The sequence below is a fragment of the Podarcis cretensis genome (genome assembly GCF_951804945.1).
Source record: "Podarcis cretensis genome assembly, chromosome: 2".
NCBI classification, from domain to species: domain Eukaryota; kingdom Metazoa; phylum Chordata; class Lepidosauria; order Squamata; family Lacertidae; genus Podarcis; species Podarcis cretensis.
The window spans coordinates 84,495,087-84,515,736 of NC_137171.1; the positions used below are offsets into that span (position 1 = coordinate 84,495,087).

General features: G+C 39.5%; 1 protein-coding gene across 18 annotated transcripts in view; it reads left to right on the forward strand.

Moving 5' to 3' along the window:
• Nucleotides 1-20,650, forward strand: part of SLMAP (sarcolemma associated protein) — a 96,218-nt gene that overhangs the window by 46,214 nt on the left and 29,354 nt on the right. For 11 of the 18 annotated variants that reach the window (XM_079967010.1, XM_079966998.1, XM_079967012.1 and 8 more), the window contains exons 4-14: nt 1,782-1,854; nt 3,490-3,526; nt 5,604-5,666; nt 8,220-8,315; nt 8,981-9,052; nt 11,503-11,643; nt 13,192-13,329; nt 13,456-13,624; nt 13,713-13,763; nt 14,840-14,890; nt 18,357-18,419. In XM_079967010.1, the coding sequence (XP_079823136.1) occupies nt 1,782-1,854; nt 3,490-3,526; nt 5,604-5,666; nt 8,220-8,315; nt 8,981-9,052; nt 11,503-11,643; nt 13,192-13,329; nt 13,456-13,624; nt 13,713-13,763; nt 14,840-14,890; nt 18,357-18,419 (954 nt within the window). The remainder of the gene's footprint in view (nt 1-1,781; nt 1,855-3,489; nt 3,527-5,603; nt 5,667-8,219; nt 8,316-8,980; nt 9,053-11,502; nt 11,644-13,191; nt 13,330-13,455; nt 13,625-13,712; nt 13,764-14,839; nt 14,891-18,356; nt 18,420-20,650) is intronic. The other 7 variants (XM_079966999.1, XM_079967001.1, XM_079967007.1 and 4 more) reach the window with 3 other exon arrangements.

The window sequence follows — 20,650 nt, forward strand, 5'->3', positions numbered from 1 at the left end:
CTTGCAAAGCGCCTCGAAAAACGGAAAACCCTTTCGTCTAGCAGGTTTTTCGTCTTGCGAGGCATTCGTCTTGCGGGGCACCACTGTACTTATGGTATGTTATTAGTTAGCCCTAATAGTTTTACTGAAGGGGAGCACAGAGGTCCTTTAAATAAAAGAAAAATAAATGAACACCTTCTGTATAAGCATTGGATTTGCTGTTACTTTTCTGCATGTTGCCTATTCCTGTGATGCCTTTTTTTGCAAACAGATGATGCTTTTAATTCCAGATGAGTGTCAAAACATTACAGAAATCAGCAACATCTGAAAAATAAACCGGTGGACTTGCATAATTTTCACATTTTATAAAATGTGATTTAAGGGAAGCAGTCTATCAGAAACTTGATATGTTTCCCAATTGTTTTAAAATGAAACCTGTAGCTTTTTCATCAGGATGACTGGCTCTTCATGGACGTCTGAACATGTTTTAATCTCAACACTTCTTTTTGTACATTGGGTGTTGTATTTGATGATATTTATCTCTAAATACCCATCTTGGTTTTTTCCCCCTTAAGTTAGTGCATTGCATGAGAGGGAGAAGTAGAATTCAGTGCCATAGAAAGTAGTTCTATGTGATACTTTATTTACTATTATTTATTTCCTGCCCCTTCTCCAAGATCAACATTTCAATGCAGGCTTCCAGCAACCACAAGAAATTAGGATGGGAGAATATGATTTGTCCAAGACCACCCAGCATGCTTCATAGCTGAGCCCAGCACTCTATAGCACATTGGCAATAAACTCACTATTTAACACTTGTTTGTTTGTTTTTAAACTGGCTAGTCTGGAACATACAGTGTATGCTTTTCTTTTAGCTGGGTTAGATGTATTTCAGAATGTATTTACACATGAAAGTAGTGACCACCATTTGAACAAATTTGGCAGGTAATTCTCTTTTCAGCATTTAAATTCAAATCAATATATCACTTAGGAGAAAAACTACCTTTTCTATTTAGCTTCCTTTTGCCACGATGCATGAAGCCAGTGTGCTTATGCAAAAACTTGTTGTGCACAAGGAATTTACCTACATTTCAGTGGCATCTCCTCACATCTTATGGATTGATGCTCTAGAGAGGTTTCTATGACATTTGAGCTTGAGTCAGGAGGGCTGCTTTTGGAAGAGGAACCAAAAAACTATAAGTGTGTAAAATACTGTTCCTGGTGCTTCGGATCTCTTTTACCTGAGGTGGAAATGCTCTTCTCAAGCACATATTATCATGTATCTCTGACTATGCTTTTTACAGACTCCTCTAATTGTTGCAAAGTATTCTTTTTGTTCCCCAAATTAATTCATCAACATGCCTGAAATAGTATAGGGTTTCTTAGTCTTACTCTTTGTGATCTAAGGTTGATCTTGCACACTTAGGCAACTGATCTAATTTTCATGTACTTGTTTTTGCATAACTTTTGAAAACTTGTGGTTTTCAAGCTTGTGGTTTTTTGTGATCCTCAAGAGTTGTCTGAAATGTTGCCCAGTCTTAAACAGTTTTCTGGTGTCTGCTGACTGAACAATTCAGAATTGGATTGACATCACAGAGTGGCATGGGCCTTAAGTCTGTCTGAGCTTTTTTGATACCAACACCCAATCATCCTCTGTTTAACTTTGCTTGTACACTTGACTGTTTTATTCTTTGTCAGACAGAATTACTTCAGTGTTATTGAATGTTTCGTTGTTTCCACTTTTCAGTGACTAATTTTATTGAATACTTACTTAGAACTTACAATGTTAATGTTCTTTCCAGTCACCCATGGATGCATTGTCTCAACAATAAAACTATTTCTCCCAGATGGTATGGAAGCTAGGCTACGGTCAGAGTAAGTGTAACTTTGCAGTTGTTCTAATATCAAACATGTTTCAGATGGTTAAGAATTTCTACATACCAGGACTAAAACTGCTGTCTAATACAATGACCTTAATATTGCAGAGCTAGGGACATCACCACCCGTTTTGGTATAACACCCTAAGTGCTCATCTGTTTCGAGACATCCGATTTATTTATTTATTATTTATTTCACAAGATTTATATACTGCTTGTTTGTAATAAAGCCTCAAAGTGGCTTACAAAAAGAAAGAACAATAAAATTACCAGTAAAAAAAAAAGTTTAAAAAATCGGGAAAATAACTATATGAATCCCTGTGGACCCATGTGTGTGGGTGAACAACAAAAGAATTGTCTGGGTGCCTATATTCAAAAAGTGGGGCTAGTATACAGAGAACCCCAGTAGCAGAGTACTAAACTCATAAAAATAAGTGGCACATTAATGTTAGGAATATAGGATGTTAGACCTTTTTAACCCATTCAGCTGCACACAGCAACTGGCCTCTTTCTACCCCCCTTGCAATGAGCAGACCACATGCCGTTAAGTTTAAAATGCTTTACTTACAGATTCAAAGTCTCAGTCATGCCTTATTCCATGCAGCAACAAAGATAATACAGGCAAAAACACATTTGCGTAGAAAATGCAGAATATGCTGTAAGCTTGGGAGCAAGCTTACACACATCCTTCTTAGTTGGTTACACAGTGCAGCAAGAAGGGGGAAGGAGGAAAGCAGCTTCACTTCTTCTCTGGGGGCAAGGGGGCATGACCTAATTGAGTCTATTTAGCAATGCAGCTCTGGTCCTTTACTCAGTCATGCAGTAACTAGCACTCATGCATAGTTAATGTTTGACTGTAATCTCCCACAAAAACAACTATTTAAAACTTTCGAAAAATAATTAACACCAATGATAAGCTAAAAACCAGATTAAAACACATGTCAGCCTTCTACATGTCCAGATAGGCTTGCCTAAACAAAATGTTTTTTAGCAGGTGCCGAAAAGAGTACCTGCCTGGTGTCCATAGGCAGGGAGTTCCAAAGTGTGGGTGCTGCCACGCTCAAAGTTCATTAGCTTAAAAATGAGGAAAGTGTCTTATGTGGCACCTGTAACAATGCCAGTTCTGCAGATCGAAGTGGTTGAGTTGCTGGATGTGGCGTCAGGCGATCTCTCAATTAAACTGGTCTCATGCTGTTAAGGGCCTTCTATACTGATAGTAAAGTGACACGCTGGCCTTGGCCCAGCAACAAATCAGCAGCCAGGGCAGGTCTGAGCAGAGGTGTTATATGCTGACAGGATCCGACGGCTGTCAGCAACTGTGCCTCAGCATTCTGCACTGCATGCCGTTTCCAGGCCAAGTACAGAGTGCATTTCAATATTTCAGACTGAAAGTAACCGATGCATGAATTACTGTGGCTGGGCTTTCCTGATCCAGGAGTGGTCCTAGCTGCCATACCAGTCTCAGCTGGCAAAAGACACTTTGGTAGCCACTAAGGCTACCAAAGCCTCCAGCGACAAAGCTGGATCCAGAAGCACCCACAGGTTGCAAATCTCCTCCTTCAGGGACAATGAAACCCTATTCAGGGTACAGAAGGATAATAATATTTTAAACGGTGATGTTTTTCTTCTACAGTGTCATCCATGCTCCCTTACCAAGTCCTGTTGATAAGGTAAGTCTTAGAACATTTCTTTACTTCTGACACATAGACGTGAAAACAACACTTTTAAAAAGAGCCAAGTGCTTTGAAAGACATATGAAGTGAATATTGATTCCTGAGTACATCTCCTCACCACCCCAATAACTTCCAAGCTGTTTGAAAGTGTGGGCGTCCTGCTTTGAGGATGCCAGTCAAAAAGTGGGATGCAGTAAATTGTTTTGAAGAAAGTGTTGAGACAGAAATGTGCCTGAGGGCTGCACGCATTCCATTTTTTATATAAGCACAAATTTATGCCATCTCAAATTGCTTTTTAATTTTTGTTATGATAGTGAAAAATGTTACCTTTTAAGCCTTAAAAGCAATATAAGATAAATTCAACACAGCAAAACTTATGAGGGACATGTGTACAGACTTAGGAGGACACATACAGATCAGCAGTCTTAAATTGTTCTAGATAATAATAATGATAACAACAACAACAACAACAACAACAACAACAACAATAATAATATATTTATATCCCACCCTCCCCAGCCACAGCCGAGCTCAGAGTGGCTAACAACAGTAAAAATAGCACAGTTTACATGAAATCACAATTAATTGAAATACATTCTAAAATCATCAGTACAAATCAATACATTCTAAAACCCATCTTTCAATAATTCCTGGCCCCTTGAATTGCTTTTTGAAAAATAAATCTTGTTTGTTTGTTTGTTTGTACCCCACCCATCTGATTGGATTGCCCCAGCCACTCTGGGCAGCTAAATGAGTCTTGTTATTCTTTATTAAATTTCTGTACCACCCTTCATCCAAGGATAGCAGGGCAGTTTACAATATAAAAACAAAAAATACATAACATAGTAACGAACAAAACCAAGAATATATTTTTTAAAGTTAATATGTGATTGTAGGAATTTGTGTAAAAGCTACATTTACAATGTACAAGAAGCCCGCACCTGCTTTGTTTCTCCCTTCTTATGCTGAGGCAAAACAGACAATGATTGCCGACTTAGCATTGCATTCTGAACCAAAAATCATGGTTTGCTTTACTCCAAACAAACCATAGTGATAAGCCAAAGTTGTTTTTTGGCTATCCAGTTAGGGCTTGAAAGCTTTTTTTAACATAAGATTTCTCAGACAACCCAAATATAAAAGTCAGAGGTAGGATGTTTAATACCATGAGTTTTTTATGTTTAGCCTCCAATACTGTGCTACAGTTGTATATAGTCCTAAAGGGTGCAGTACCCAACAATTTAATTATAGATATCCTTAATTAACTAATCTTGTTGTAAATATAGATTAAAGATCAGTGCTGACTGAAAAGCTGGCTTGTGCTTTACAGGTACATACATGTATTCTTTTACAATTGGCTGGGTGCGTACGGTTTCTTGCACAATGGACATTCCAGTACCATGACTAATATCATATTAATATGCTCTATCAAGTTGCTAAGCAATTTACTAGCTTAATTTCTTCAACATAAGAAAGGTAACAGAAATCTAGAGAAATAAGACAAATATACATAAAACCAGCATGTCAAAAAATGAAAAGAAAGAAAATTGAATAAAACATCTGTAAAAAATGGGCAACTTAATTAGGCTTGGGTAGGCTTGCTGAAATATATATTTTAAAAAACCCAGCAGATTGCTTCATACTAACTGTTCTGTATACAAAAAAATGGAATTCTATTTACCTTTCAAATAGTTTATAATTTGAGGGTGGCCAGCAAACAATGATAAAAAGAAAAAATAGGGGTAACTGTTAGCTCAAAATAAGGATGCTCTGTAAATGTATACATGTGTCCTTTTTTCTTTATTACAGTAGCTTGCATTTATGCTGATATTAAGGAAGTCCTTGCAAAAGTTTTAGAGGATAAAAGCCTTTTTTTGTTGCAGTTTTGCTATTAACTTCATAAATCAAGTGAACTACTGATGACAGGCCTTCACTTGTTTGCATAAGTGTTTGAATGGATTAAGAGGAGAGTTAAACAACCAAAATAAGAAAAGAAGGGAATGTGTTGATTCACTTTATTTTATAATACATTGAAAGTATTATGGGTTTCAGAGAAATATGTTCTTCAATTTTACAGGTTGCTGCTAACACTCCCAGTATGTACTCTCAGGAACTGTTTCAGCTTTCTCAGTATCTACAGGTAACTTTTCTTTTGGGCATATGTATAATTCCTGTTCTTTTATATTGTATAAGTTTGACTGAGTGTTCTTCTACATAATCAGTTAGGAGCTTCTGTGTGGCAAATATATTAGGAATAAGGCTGAGACTGGATCAGCTAGTGACATCATGCATATAATGGACTTTCTTGTTATAATGTTTGAAATTCTAGAAAGCAGTTCCAAGTGTTTTCCCTGCCATGCATGCACTATAGTCATAATTAGTATCCATAGCATGCTAGTATTAACCTAATCATAGCTCACTGTTATGATTAGAATTCCTAACTTCTGTCTCCCAAGTATGTATGGGGAAATGGTCTGGGGTGGGGGTTGGAGGGACATGCAGCATCTTTCAGTCTTGCCCCCAAACTGCTGTAGCATCTCCCCAACCAGTCCCCCGATATCTGATACCCACTTTGGCAAGATACCCAATGAAATTTAAGGTAGATTGGAACACCAAGTTGCAGGAGTGAACATGTTTCCTGCAAGTCTCCTAAGCCCCATTCTCAGTTGGCATTTTCCCTTTGTATCCTAGTAAAATGTATCTCTGGGGAGTTCTAGTATACTTAACCGACAAGGAATAAAATTAAATGCACTTCAGATCTCCCAGAGGGGCTATCTGGCATTACCCCTTTTGTATTCCCTTTGATCCATTTCTTCCTGGACTGTGGACAAGAGTGAGCCATATAAATCTCTCTTTTCTCTTGGCCTACATACACATTACCAGCTTAAAACATCTAGGTTTCAATTAGGATTGAAGCTGGTTTGGGGAATAATGCATCAAAATGCAGCATTTCATAAAAACAACCGGATAGTTATAGGTGATTGTAGTAGTATTGTGTGGAAAATTATTAAGTGCAGCCAATTTTTTTGGGTAGTGGTAAAGGAGTTGTATTTTGAGCTGATTAAGGAGAAGATACATAGGCACCCCCCCCCTTTTACACATGTTCAGTATGCGCATTACCATGTATATGCACGTTGTGCTGAACAGAGAAGTGAATTTAAAAATTGCTAAACTTGCATCAGAAGAGCCAAGAAAGGTCAGGAAAAGGCGCAAAAACAGCACCTAGCAATCTCACAAGCCTTTGCAATTGCAGTCACGAGAGCCCTTGCACCAGCTGTTGAGGCCTGTAGCGAGTTGGAGGTTGAGGAAGGAGGTTGAGAGGGAACGATTGTGGCGGAGTTTGGCAGAGTTTGGGGTGGAGTGTTCAAGCCATTCTTTGAGGCAGCACCTAAATGCAAGGCGCCATCACCTTCCTTGGGTGATGATAAACTCAAGAAGCAGTGAGTGGTGCCCACGCTGGAGGAGAAATTGCAAGTGCTGGACTGCTTCCAGGATTGCATGAGTGTGTGTGCCGTGGCACGCAAGTTTGGTAAGAATGAGCCCAGCATATGTGCCTTTAGGATACGGGAGAAGAAAATCCAGGCAGTGGAGCAGTGAGTACCTGTACACCTACAACTGCCAAGGTCCCAGCCAGGCGCGGGATGAGGCCCTGGTGAAGGTACATGAGGCCCTGGACCTGTGGCTAGATGACGTGAACTGCAAGTGTATCCTTGTCGACAGATACACCTCGCACAAGAAGCCACTCAGGCTGTTTGCGCACTCCTGTGATGGAGCTCCAAGCCAGCTCCGGTTGGCTGGCCTGCTTCAAAGTCACTTCCATTTAAAGAATGTTGGCCCCTGTGGTGAAGCTGCATCCATGGACCAGGAGGCTGCCCAAGTGTGCCCTGACCAGCTAAAGAGACAGAAGCACCAGCTGCCCATCACCATGTTCCTCTGCAAGACACCACCGGCCCTACCCAGTGAATTTGACCCACAGCCGAGCACCTTGGGGTACTGGTCTACCCCACTTGTTTTTTGAAAATCATCCTCTAGCAATGAGGAAGACCGAGTGCCACCATGGCCACCATTTCTGCCCATCTTGTACTGGGCTGCTGGTTTTTTAAAGGATTTTTCTAGGGTTTCCAGAGTTTTAGAGGGTGTTTGCAGGCTTTTCCAATGGGTGCTCCAATTATACTTGATTTCATGTATGTGCGTGGTTACTCAAAACGCAACCCCTGCGTAATTGGGGGTTGCCTGTATTCCTTTTGACTACCAAGCCCTTTTAAAAAAGAAGGGTAAAGTATGCCACCTAGTGGTTTTCGGTAAAGATAACTTTGAACATTTTGGTGAGAAATTGGCCTTGTTCTTTCAGTTTCTTTGAACTTTGATAGCTGCTGAGCTGCTTTCTTTTCCTTGAAACAGAAGTAGTCCTTGAAGTGTTTTTGTCTTTAAAACTCATACAAAGCCTACGGTGAGATGGGCCCCAACATCTGTAAGAGGCCAGAGCACATTCTAAGCATATATGGGAACCTGAGTTCATTGATGTCTCAGCTCAGCCAAAATAATCGTATCTAGTTATAAACACTGAGGTACAAAAGACAGTGTGTTGAAATCTCTCACCCTTTTAAACCATTTAACTCTACTTTGTAAGTGCTGATATCTATTGCTACTGTGTTGTACTAATAGGATTTTTTTTGGTTCTTATTCAATGCAGGAAGCCTTACATAGGGAACAAATGTTGGAACAGAAATTGGCCACCTTGCAGCGATTGCTTGCTGTCACACAAGAGGCATCAGATACTAGTTGGCAGGTATTTTGTGTGATGTTGATTTTGGACCTTTTCAGATAGTGCACCTACTTATCTGTCACAACTATAGATTACTGTGAACTAATCTGAAGTGTAGTTAGCAATGCTGTAAAGCATGGCCAGTGGTTAGGGGCAATGGGAGTTGGAGTCAAACAACATCTGGAGGACACCACTTGGCTTCCCCGGTAGTATAAAGTAAAGGTAAAGGTACCCTTGCCCGTACGGGCCAGTCTTGACAGACTCTGGGGTTGTGCGCCCATCTCACTTAAGAGGCCAGGGGCCAGCGCTGTCCGGAGACACTTCCGGGTCACGTGGCCAGCGTGACATCGCTGCTCTGGCGAGCCAGAGCCGCACACGGAAACGCCGTTTACCTTCCCGCTGGTAAGCGGTCCCTATTTATCTACTTGCACCCGGAGGTGCTTTCGAACTGCTAGGTTGGCAGGCACTGGGACCGAGCAGCGGGAGCGCACCCCGCCGCAGGGATTCGAACCGCCGACCTTTCGATCGGCAAGCCCTAGGCACTGAGGCTTTAACCCACAGCGCCACCTGCGTCCCCCCCGGTAGTATAGTATTGCATAAAACCCATGTTCTTATTAAATACTCACTGTGTGTTTTTACTGTATTAGATGCTGCTAATTTACGAATGTGCTTGAATTTCTTTCTAACAGGCTTTGATAGATGAAGATAGACTACTATCAAGGTTAGAGGTTATGGGAAACCAACTACAAGCATGTTCAAAAGTAGGTAGTTTGCTTGGATTTAGAGTTTGAGAACTTGGAGTACTTGATAATATCAAAACATGTATTATTTGTTTAGCAAATATAAGAGGGAGCCTTTCTGGATCAGATCAAAGGTCCACCTAGGTCAACATCCTGTTTCTCACAGTGACCATGCACATGTTAACAGGAAGCCTACAAGCAGGGCAGGGAACCATTTGCTCCACTGCTGCCACCTCCCCTCATCACCTTTAAATTTAGTGACATACTTCCTCTAGACATGGAGGTTTCATGTAGCAATGATACCTAGAAGTCAGCGATAGGGGGGAAACGAACTCTGTGTACTCAAGGAATTGTATGATTTTGGTGTTTGCTTTTATTGGGTCTATGACTGTATAATGAAATTTGTCCTGGTTGACATTTTTAAAAGCATTCTAAGCCAGTGGCCATTTCCATTCAGTGTGGCAGTACCAGGATCATGTTAGTTCTGAAAAAATGTGTTTCGTCTTGCCATTCACTGTTCCTTCTGTTTTCGCGTTCAGTTTATTGTTTTCATGATGAAGCTTCATTTAAATGTAAGCCACCTTGAGGTGCTCATAAAACCAGAGTACAGTGGTACCTTGGTTCTCAAACTCAATCTATTCTAGAAGTCCGTTTGACTTCCAAAACGTTCACAAACCAAGGCACGGCTTCTGATTGGCTGATTGGCCCTGGAAACAATGCCAACAGCTGAAACAGACGTTCGGCTTCCAAAAATGTTCACAAACCGGAACACTTCTGGGTTTGTGGCGTTTGGGAGCCGATTTGTTTGTCAACTAAGCTGTTTGGGAACCAGGGTACCACTGTATCCATTATTTGGATAAATATTTAAATTATCCATCATTTAAAGTATTTAAATAAATATTTAAATTTAGTGTGCATTTTACTCTGATTAGATAAGTTATTTTAATCTTTGTTCCTCAAAAGCAGTGTTGACTGATTCACATTAAAACAATTCTAAATCATCATATAAATTGTCAAGTCAAATGACTGCTTTATATGCAGACTTTATACTCTGCAATCTGTGCATGAAGTGTTATTTTCACTGCAGCCATGAGAGCAGGGGGAGCTTATCTGGGATAGTCATTCAGTGCTTTCTTAAAATAGCCAGAGCAGAGCAGTTTTTTATAATCAACGTGAGATAGCCAAAGATCTTGGGTGTCAACTAGTGGCTTAGCTGCGTGAGGCAGGATTTTATGAGCAGGCCTATCCAGAGACTTTGTACACCTTTCTGGTCCTCATTTGTATCCAAGAATTACCACAGATGAATGGGGAAAGAAAGAAAAAATGCAAAGGTATTAAGAGAGATGTAACCATCTCACAGAATCCTGTAACTCCATTGTTGCTTTCTGTGGTTTCACTGCATGTTTTCTCAAATTCTGCTTCACAGATCTGGGCTGCTGCAAATGTAGCATTGTCATCATCTTAACATTGGTTAAGAGATTGGGCACCTGCTATGATAGCATCTTCTCTTCCCCTTTCCTTCCTTGGGAGTGAATTACCTGCTTAATTTTGCCTTAAGAACTAAGTGAAACATAAGCATAGAGCTTTAGTATGGTTAATGTTAATATGATTCTTGTTTAATCAAGGTCTAAAATTACATTTTAATGCTTGATTTAGATTCTGATTAAGCTGGAGCCTTGGTTAGTGTTATCTGCAGTTGAGCAAACATCAGCAGACACCTTGCAGTTAAGGTCTCTGCTGATGTTTCTTTAACCATAGTTTACATATGCGTGTGTCTTTAATATAGTCAAACCTTGGTTGTCGAACATAATCCATTCCAGAAGCCTGTTCAGCTTCCGAAACATTCGAATCATGGCTTCTGATTGGTTGCAAGAGCTTCCTACACTCAGTGGAAACTATGTTGGGCGTTCAGCTTCCAAAAAACGTTTGAAAACCAGAGCATTTACTTCCGGGGTTTTTGCATTCGGGAGCCGAATCATTTGAAAATGGAGCTGTTTGGGAGCCTAGGTTTGACTGTATTTCCTGAAAAGGAAGGGAGCATGCATTTCCAAAGTTAGCTCCTGGCTGTTAACTATGGTTAAGGAGTCAGTGTTATGCCTGCACCTCTCTCTTACATCCCTGAAACATTCCCCCTTTTCTTTTCTCTTTTTAATGAGGAAAAATCTTAGAATTTTGCATAGCACAAGCATAGTAGCTTCAGTTTGAAATGGTATATTGACATGACTTCTTAGAAGTAAATCTGCCTTCAAGAATGGTAGACAATGTAGCATTTGAAAAAGGGTAAGAATATTTCAGACATCATGAGGGACAAGGTGGGGAACTTTTAATGGAATACCAAATTTCCTAGGATAAAACCCTAGTGAAGTCCTAAAATGGATGAAATATTTTCATAACTTAATGTAATACTGTTGTAAATGGTAATATGAGCATGTGGCTTTAAGATTTCCACCATGTTGCATTTCTGCTTACAGAATCAAACAGAAGATAGTTTGCGAAAGGAGCTTATAGCATTACAGGAAGACAAGCATAACTATGAGACAACTGCCAAAGAGTCCTTGAGGCGGGTCCTTCAGGAAAAAATTGAAGTGGTCAGAAAACTCTCTGAAGTGGAGGTATTTATCATCTGCATTTTAGCCATGTTCCTGAAACTGGGTTTTGCCACCATACCATGAAAATAAAACATCAATATGTCAACATTTTTATTATTATTTGCTGTTTTTTGCTTGTCTTGAGATTTATTTCCTGACTCTGAGATTTAACCCTTTTTAAAATAGGGTTTTATCTTGCAAAGTTAGGGAGGTATTTTCTCCCTGCTCAAACAACTCTTCTTTGGAATGTATGTATCTGACTTGTGCATTTTTCTCAGGTATGTGTTCAGATTTTTGTTTTGTATGCTCGTACTAATGACTTGAACTGTCACTTTAATTTTTTAAAAAAAAAATTAGGAAAAATGTTTAAGAATGAGTACTAATGTATAAGTATTGATGTTTAAGTTTGGATAAGTTAAAACTGGTCTCTAAAATGGTCTAAACTAAATGAAGATAAGGTTTGCAAAAATAAATTAAGGAAATGGAAGAAAGAGAAAAAGTAAAATAATAACATGTTAAAATAAATTATTAAGTAAAGCTGAGAAATAAGTAATAAGGATTTGCTGAGCTAACAATTTAAATTGGAATATAAAAAGGGGAGGTGTGAGGAGGTCTGAGAAACAAGTTAAAGGAAAATAAGCAATTGAAATTCTATGTGTTTTTAATTGTTTTTAAGTTCTGTATTTTTGTACTTTTGTCATTTTTTTTGTCTATTTTTGTTTTTGTTTTGTTATTGAAAATCCCAATAAATATTCATAAAAAAAACAATTTTTTTTTTAAAAAAATACACCATAAAATTGCATATGCATAAAGATCATAAAATGGCGGGGCTATTTTGATTAAAGTTGAATTCACACTATGCACACCTCTGTTCAAAATTAAACTGTACTCAAACTGATTGCCCCTTGTATTTAGAATTAGAAGAGTAGGACTGAATCCAATGGAGACCCTGAGCTTGCACAATGTCTTCTGCTTGTGCAACAGATATTCCCCGTGCATCACCCCTAGAACAGATTGGAGGGAATGCCGCAGGGATTGGGGAGTGGGCAAGGGCAGCATGCTTAGCAAAATAATGTTTTGAGTAATTTTATTTATTTATTTAGAGCACTTGTACTCCACTCTTCAGCCAAAAAGACTCCCAGAGCAGCTTACATACAATCAAAGCAAATTCTAAAAAAGCACGACACCTAAGGGGAAAGGGATAGGGAGGGAAGAAGGAAATGAAAATGAAAATGCAGGCACCAGTTTCTAAACAGTTGTTTCTATAATGACCAGCTGTGGAAGGAGGTTCCTGATGGAGCTGGCTTGCCATAGCAGAGCTGATGTAGTGAGCTCTGCTTCCCAGCTCCCCCACTTCTGGAATGGCTGTCCCCAGTTGAAGGAGAGGAGGCCTGATGGGGCTGGCCTGTCTCAGCAGAGCCGTTGGAGTGATGTCTGGCACATTTCTCTGGGAAATGGTTGCTATAATTCTCATACATTGCGCAGTTATAATAAATCTTAAAAACAGAGTAACAGAAAAGTTTCTGGTTTCAATAGATTTTTGGCTTAAATGTGCAATTTTTCTTCTCACAGCGAAGCTTAAGCAACACCGAAGATGAATGTACTCACTTGAAAGAAATGAACGAACGGACTCAGGAAGAATTGCGGGAATTGGCCAACAAATACAATGGAGCTGTAAATGAAATTAAAGATCTCACTGACAAACTAAAGGTACATTTGGTCTTTCTAACCGCACGTTTTGGTTCCAGAACTAACATGACTTTTGCATTCATTCTTTTTCTGGAATCGCCATCCATAGGTACTGATCTGTGGGTTCTTTTTCATGGTGTTGAACAGGCAGCTGAAGGGAGACAAGAAGAAATCCAGCAAAAGGGACAGGCTGAGAAAAAGGAATTGCAGCACAAAATAGAAGAGATGGAAGAGAGAGAGCAAGAGCTTCAAGCAAAAATAGAGGCTTTGCAAGCAGATAATGACTTCACCAATGAACGGCTAACTGCTTTACAAGGTCAGTCCAGTAGTTCAAACATGTTTTTATCATAATTTTTTTTCTTTAAAACTGTGAAATATATGTTTTTTTGGAATTCTGTTTGCAGTCCGGTTAGAACATCTTCAGGAGAAAGCTCTTAAAGAACACAACAGCTTAGGTAGGTCTGATGTTAAAGTATTTTGCTTAATGTTGAAATTTGATTATTAAATTGTACCTCTTTTGTGCAAAGCAGTTAAATGAGCTATAGATCACAGACTGTAAGAACATTTGAAAACGATGCCTTTAGTTTTATTATAGTTTATTTTCTAGATTATTGATAAATCATGATTTCAAGAAAATACCAGTAGAGGGCACTGTTTTTTAAAAGTCCCAACACAAAAGGTGAACTTGACTATTGCAACTTTTCAATTCTAGTGATGCAGTTAAGGAAGAATTATGACATCATTAACTTTTTCCCCCCGATGGTATATTGATTTTGGCACTTGTGATATGTGACAAACTCTGCTGCTCAAAGGAGGGAAATTGAGTTTATTTCTTATTTTTCCAGTAGCTTGAAGGATAAAGTATTAATAGAGGTTTCAGAAGTTTGGCCCATGTTTAGTGGAAGGTTCATGACTGAACTGGGTAGCAAAACTGAACTGCATTTTGTGAGAGGTGGGGCAAATAGCTCGGGGTGACCATAGCATATGCTTTGCAAAAGGTCCTTAGAGAGTGACTGACAATCTGTGAAATTGACTGGCACTGGGCTGGATGGACAACTGGTTTTCTTTTGTAAAAGGCAGCTTCCTTTGTTCCTGAATATCAAGGGCAGGGGGCCTGAAACTCGCCAGTGCTGCTCCCATGTTCTTGTAGCTACAGTCATGAACTGAAACGTCCTAGAAAACCCTCAGAAGGAGTGTTATCCAAAGGAGCATTCAGGGGCATGATGAGTGGTGGCTGCCAGTGAGGAGGGCAAGGTTCTTTCATCAGATGCCCCTCACAATGGCACTCATTCTGAGGACATTCTGAGCAACTGAAAATGTTGGTCCATAAGGAGCTAGGGAAGACCTGGTGAGATTTGCAACCCCGCCCTTGAAATTTAACCCCCATAATAGCCCAAATGCCCAGCTCATTTTTGCCACCTGAAAATGGAGTGTCTCTGCTTCTAATCAGTCCTAATCAATGTAGAAAGTCGTCATCCATATTTACAGAATACTTTGCTTATTCAGATTTAATACCATTTGTTAATTCTAGGCATACAAGTTGATGACTTCATTCCTAAAATTAATGGGAGCGCTGAAAAAGGTAGAGTATCTTTCATGACTGCCTTTTTTGTGGTGGTGGTTATAATTTTGAGCTTATTTTTGGTTATTTGCTTGTTTTGTGTTAATATTTTTTCTAATTTTTACAACAAAAAGTAAGTTAAAATATTACTGAAGAAACACTTGGTGTTGGCTTCTAAATTTTGTGTTTTTAGACATGCCTTTGCATGGATACGCTACTTTCAGCCAGAGCATGAAGTTTTCAATACTAGTGAGACTTTAGTAACAGAGTACATCAGTATAATATATCTATCCATTGCAGGAAAATAATTACAGTAATAAAAGCAGATACATCAACATGGCCGTTCAGGACAATAATGCCAATGGCTCTTCAAGTTTAACTCTGATGATGGTTGGAGACTTTAAAAAAAAAAAAAAACATGTCAAATTTCTGCCTCAAAATAAATCAAAATGATGAAAACTTCAGTCGTCCTTTGCAGGGTACTATTAATGTAGCATGTTCCAAAATGGATAAGGGTACCCAAGTTAATTTGCAGGGCAATCTTATACCTGCCTGTTCAAAAGGAATCCCACTGAGTTTAATCTGACTTACTCCCAGGTAAGCATGTATAGGATCGCAGCCCTAGAAATCTTTTGCTTTGCTTGCCAATTAACTCTAAAATGTTCCTGCTTTTCACATCTGAAAATGCTAAATTTGCAAGCACGATCACTTCCTAACTTATCCTTCAACATTATTACACACAATGTTCTCATTTCTTTTGAAATGCTTAACTTCCCTCTTAGGATCTGAGGAATGCAGAGGACCCTTTTGGACACCTGTAGCTTTCTATGTAATTTACTCTGTTGCACTGCCACATCTAAAGAAGCAAGACATGTTTAAAACAGACTAGAGGCTTGCCTCATCAGCCGTAGTGATCAGAACAAAACCCAGTTAGAACCTAAGACTGGAATCAAGATCAGGATTGGACTGCAGGATTCCATTCCTCCTCTCTTCTTGCATGCAAATTCCCACTGCCTCCTTTTAGCTAGTTTGGTCTTCTGTGACCAGTGTTAACTCTAGTTACAATTAATCCTGGTGTTTAACTCTACCCATTTTGAGAACCTGATTGAAAACAGGGTCTCAAAATGAGTTTTGGAGCATGCCTTGGTTTCATTGTAATCACAGTTGTCAAAAAGATAATATTAAATGTGGAACCCAGTTTGAAGAGGGTGGCTGGAATTTGCATTCAAAAGTGGGAGGGTGGTATTTTATGGCAATCCCCCAAACACTGGTTCCTTTTACGTCCAAACCAGGCACAAGTCATTGCTGTCACACATCACATTTATCATCTTGTATGATCTCTGTGGAGATATGTTTTACTTGGAATTGACAAGCAGTAGCTCTTATTAACTATTCCTTTTGTGGAGCTTTCTTCCACAGCTTTGTTGACCAAAAATCCAGTCTCAGAAGGCAGGATGTTTAGTGAGTTACCAAGTGATAAAGATCTGGTAATGTTTCTACTCACAAGGGCTCATTGCTTACAGTTTGCTCTTTAGGCCTTTGTCAGGCAGATCCACTTATTCTTTTACTTTCGTACTGCCAGCATTCCCTTCCCCAACTTTCCTCTCTTGTAGTTCCTAACTTTACTTGTCCCTTGATATTCACATTTTTCTTCAGTTTGCTCAACAGAATCTCCTTCTGCTATACTGTTTCCTTGCTTCCTACAACAGGCTCAGTTTCCCTAACCAATTCTTTTGCACTATATCATATTTTCTTTATCTTTGGTAGCCTGAGTTTCAGAGCTTTTACGAGAAAACAGATGAGACTACCATTCATCCATGAACACGGACCTGGGCTTGCCCAATCCATTCTTCTCGTAGACCTGTAATAGTGCAAGGTCTTGTACCGTTACTCTTTTTCTGTGAACGGAGTAGGGCTTATTGCTTCTCAAAACTTCTCCCACTCTTCAGGTTCCACTTTTTGTAATCTGGCAGTTCCCTTGCGATTCTGCCCTAGGTAGCATGGATGTTGCCATTCTCTTCTCAGTCATTTACACAACTTCTGCTCCCCGCACTCTGCATATCGTCTTACATGGGAGCTTTGCCCCACTGTCAGGACAGATTCTTTTGAGGGCTGTTGCTTTCCTGTCACAGGGAAAGAGGGCCGCCCCCATCACCAGAGTAAGTGATTATGGGGCCCCTTTGTGGGACACTGAGAGACCTGTTGTCCGATCCTAGATAATGCAGTTGATAATGCTGTTCAAATGGACTCAGTTTTGTTTCAAAGCTTAAATGTGCAGAAGCAACATTTGTTTTGAGGTTTGCAAAAGCCTTTGACAATATACAGTATGCATATACATTGAGGTCTGGATGGTGAAATGGCAACTGTTTGATTTGGGCATGGGAAACCAGGTTAGAATCCTCACTCACTAATGAAATTTTATGGTGGCAGGGGGCGGGATTAGATAAATAATTATTTCTGAACCTTGATGGTCTTATTTTTTCCTTTCTGACTAAAATGGCACTTTAACAGCTTCTTTGGAAAATGTATATAATACAGATTAAACTGATTAGAAATTTTAACCTGTTAGACTAGGGTGGCTAACATTTTTTGGCCCAAGGGACACATTCACCCATGGCCAATCCTCCATGGGGCATACCACACTCTTGCATACAGATACTCATATGCGTGTGTGCACACATGCAGGCAGATATACACACAGGCACACAACCCCACTTCTCATTAAATGATTGATCTGATTACTAGAGATGATCAATTCCCATCCCCATCAGGACACTGGGCGCCACCCACCCTAGTGCACTACTTTATTTATTTATTTGTCCCTGATGTCATAGTCAGTGGGGTCAGGAAATTTTGCTTTGGGGACCATGTCAAGCCCCCAAAATGAGGGTTTGTCATCCCTGTGTTAGACATTAGTGAGATGAAAGCTATTTCGAGGAACTGTCTTGAAGCCTGAAAATATCCTTCTAACTACAACTCTTAAAAAACAGGTATAATCCTTTCCAGCTATTTACTTTAGCCATACCCAACTTCACAAATTAATATATGTTATGAATCAAGTCCAGCTGTTGAGACCTAGTAATTTGAAGGTGGTTTAAAATTGTGTCCAACTTCTGAGTTGGGTAACAATTTTAAAATGTTTAAATCTAAAGGTATTTGTATTACAACAGAAAGTGCCTTGTTGATACAATCTGGATTTGGTATAGGTTAACTTTCACTGGTAGTAACGTACAAATTGTGAGGCTTGTAAATTTTGAAGATGTAAACATGCAGATTACAATTTTGTATATTTACACCTTCAATATATTCTATATTACACTGGTGCTTTTCCTTTGGATTTGAGGGTGTGTGTCTCCCCTTTTCTTTCTTGTGCCTTTTGGTGAAAAATTCTCCTCCCTCCCCTGATGTCTGTGAGGCTTATACATTTTGTCATGAGCCCTCAAAAAGATGGAGATATGAACTTAAAAGGTGTTTCTTTCTTTACTAGAGCACTTTCTTTCAAAGAGTGGAGGGGACTGCACTTTTATTCATCAGTTCATAGAGTGCCAGAGTGAGTACAGAGCATTCATCACATTCACTAAAACGTCTATAAAAACAGTATCATATATTCAGTACTAGGGTTGGGACAGTTATATTTTTGAAGTGCTCTGAAAAACAGAACAGAACTATAGTTGTTGCTATAGTATTATGGAAAGGTAGCCTGCAATCATGAGTAGAATGGGGAAATCCAGATGGGGACTTAACCTGAGCATAGTGAATCTAGTTGAAACAGCTGACTGCAAGCCTCAAGTGAATTTTCTCACTCAACTTATCAAGGGCAGACCAACTTCTACAATTCCAGTGTTACAGCTGGAGGAGATTTCATGCATCCCTCCATAGTGAGCTGGGCAAATAGAAGAGGGAGATCTCACATATGATCATAGGGGAGATGTGCAGGTTTCCCCTTTCAGTGTTTCACTAATTGTTCAAAGTAAAGCAGAAAGTGCCCAAATACCACAATGATTGGAGTGTATTAAAAGGATCCAAATTCTTCCTGTCACTGAATTTCTAGGATAGCTGACGGGCAGCTTCGGGAAAGTGGACGTCTTTAGGAGAGTGTTGTGGGAAAAGCAATATTTTAGGCGTAATAATAATAATAACAATAATAATAATAAAATGCTCAGCATGTTCCAGAAAGGCAGTAGTTCAGTACAGTTTGTTGTGTACCTCATCCTTGTCTTCCTCAGTTTTCCAACTTTTTGCAATCATTCCAAGACTATTATCACGTTATTATGTATTCCATGAAGGCTTTTAAAAATTAAATATAGCATATTTGCTGATAACAAAAATGCACTGGATTGGCATTAAAGGGTGGGGTAGAGTGGGGCAGGGGTGGAAGTAGCTTCCCCAATGTACTTACATCCTCAATTTCTTCACAGATTTCAGTGCTTATTTTTCTGCTTTCTTCATTTTTGCATTTTTCTCTTTGGGTTTGTGTTATGTAATCTTTCCCATATTACATATGGGCAAAATGTTATTTAAATACAGTTTTTATCATTTGTAATCTTAATTTTAAAAATATATATTTATATAGTTCCTATAACCAAGACCATTGGTTTTAAAGTTGGTTTTGTTGAATTCACATCTTGTTTATTTTGCAAGATTGCTAAAGGGGGTGGGGCACCTGTGGCCCTTAGCCTAATTTTATGTGGTTGGGGGAAGCCCAGAAGGAGAGGAGGAGGATAGGAAGGGAAAAAAGAAGAGGGAGACTCAAAGAGATGGAAGGAGGAAGGAACAAAGCTCTCTGCAAGGTATTGGTTTACCTCTGGCAAAAGCCACCTGCCCCTTCTCCAGCAGCTATTGGGGAGGGGGAGAGGGGGGGAGAAAGAAAAGCAGGAGGCTTTGAGTATTGCTTTTATTTATTTTATTTTGCTTGATAGTTTAACTTTGCTGTAAGTCTGCTTGAGGCCATTTGTTTATTACAAGAGGATATATGTTAGATGTGTGCATTGGATTTGGACAAACTCTGAGTCCCCGGAGCAGTGGGCTACCTCAAGTTTGGACCTGTCAAGAGGCAAGGAGGGATCGGTTTTAAGGTGGCACAAGTTGAATCAGGAAGCTCTTGGTGATTCAGATGCCAAAAAAGTCCTGAATACAAGTGTCTCCTTAAAACACAAGCAATGTCTCTAGGTTAGAAATAACAGCAGTGTAGGGTGATGGGGAAAGGAGGAGAAGACAGAGAAAGACTACCATTGTGACTGACAGGTCAGCCATGTAACCAGAGGGAATTGTTTTACTTGGAAAGTGAATCCTTTTTTAGTTCTCCCCTCCCCATCCAGTGGGTTTCTTACCCAAGGAGACCTTTGTCATAGCTTCAGTTATTTGATAAATTGCCCACCAAACTCCAGGGACAATAAATTTCTTTTTTAACCCACCTTGGAACTGTGGAAGCTTTCGGTTTCTTCCTTGTGGCTTCACTGAAGGAAAAGAAGAGTGTAAGAATCCAAGGCCTGTTTACATCATGCTAAGCCACAGTTTAGGGTTTATGTGCAATGCCTTTGTGAGAAAGCCACTTCAACTATTCAAATTCTGGCAGGCTCTGAGGTTTCAGAAATGGTGACACTGCTTACAATTTTCATCTAATTATGCCCCCAATAAAATAGGTGTTACAAGTTTCCTTAAAAAAACAAATCACATTTGGCCTATTTGCCTGTAACTTGGCAGGGCTCATCCACATCTGCCAAAAAAGGGGAGGGGGGTTATAACTGGCTTTTCGTTTTCCAGTAGAGATGGTATGTGTAT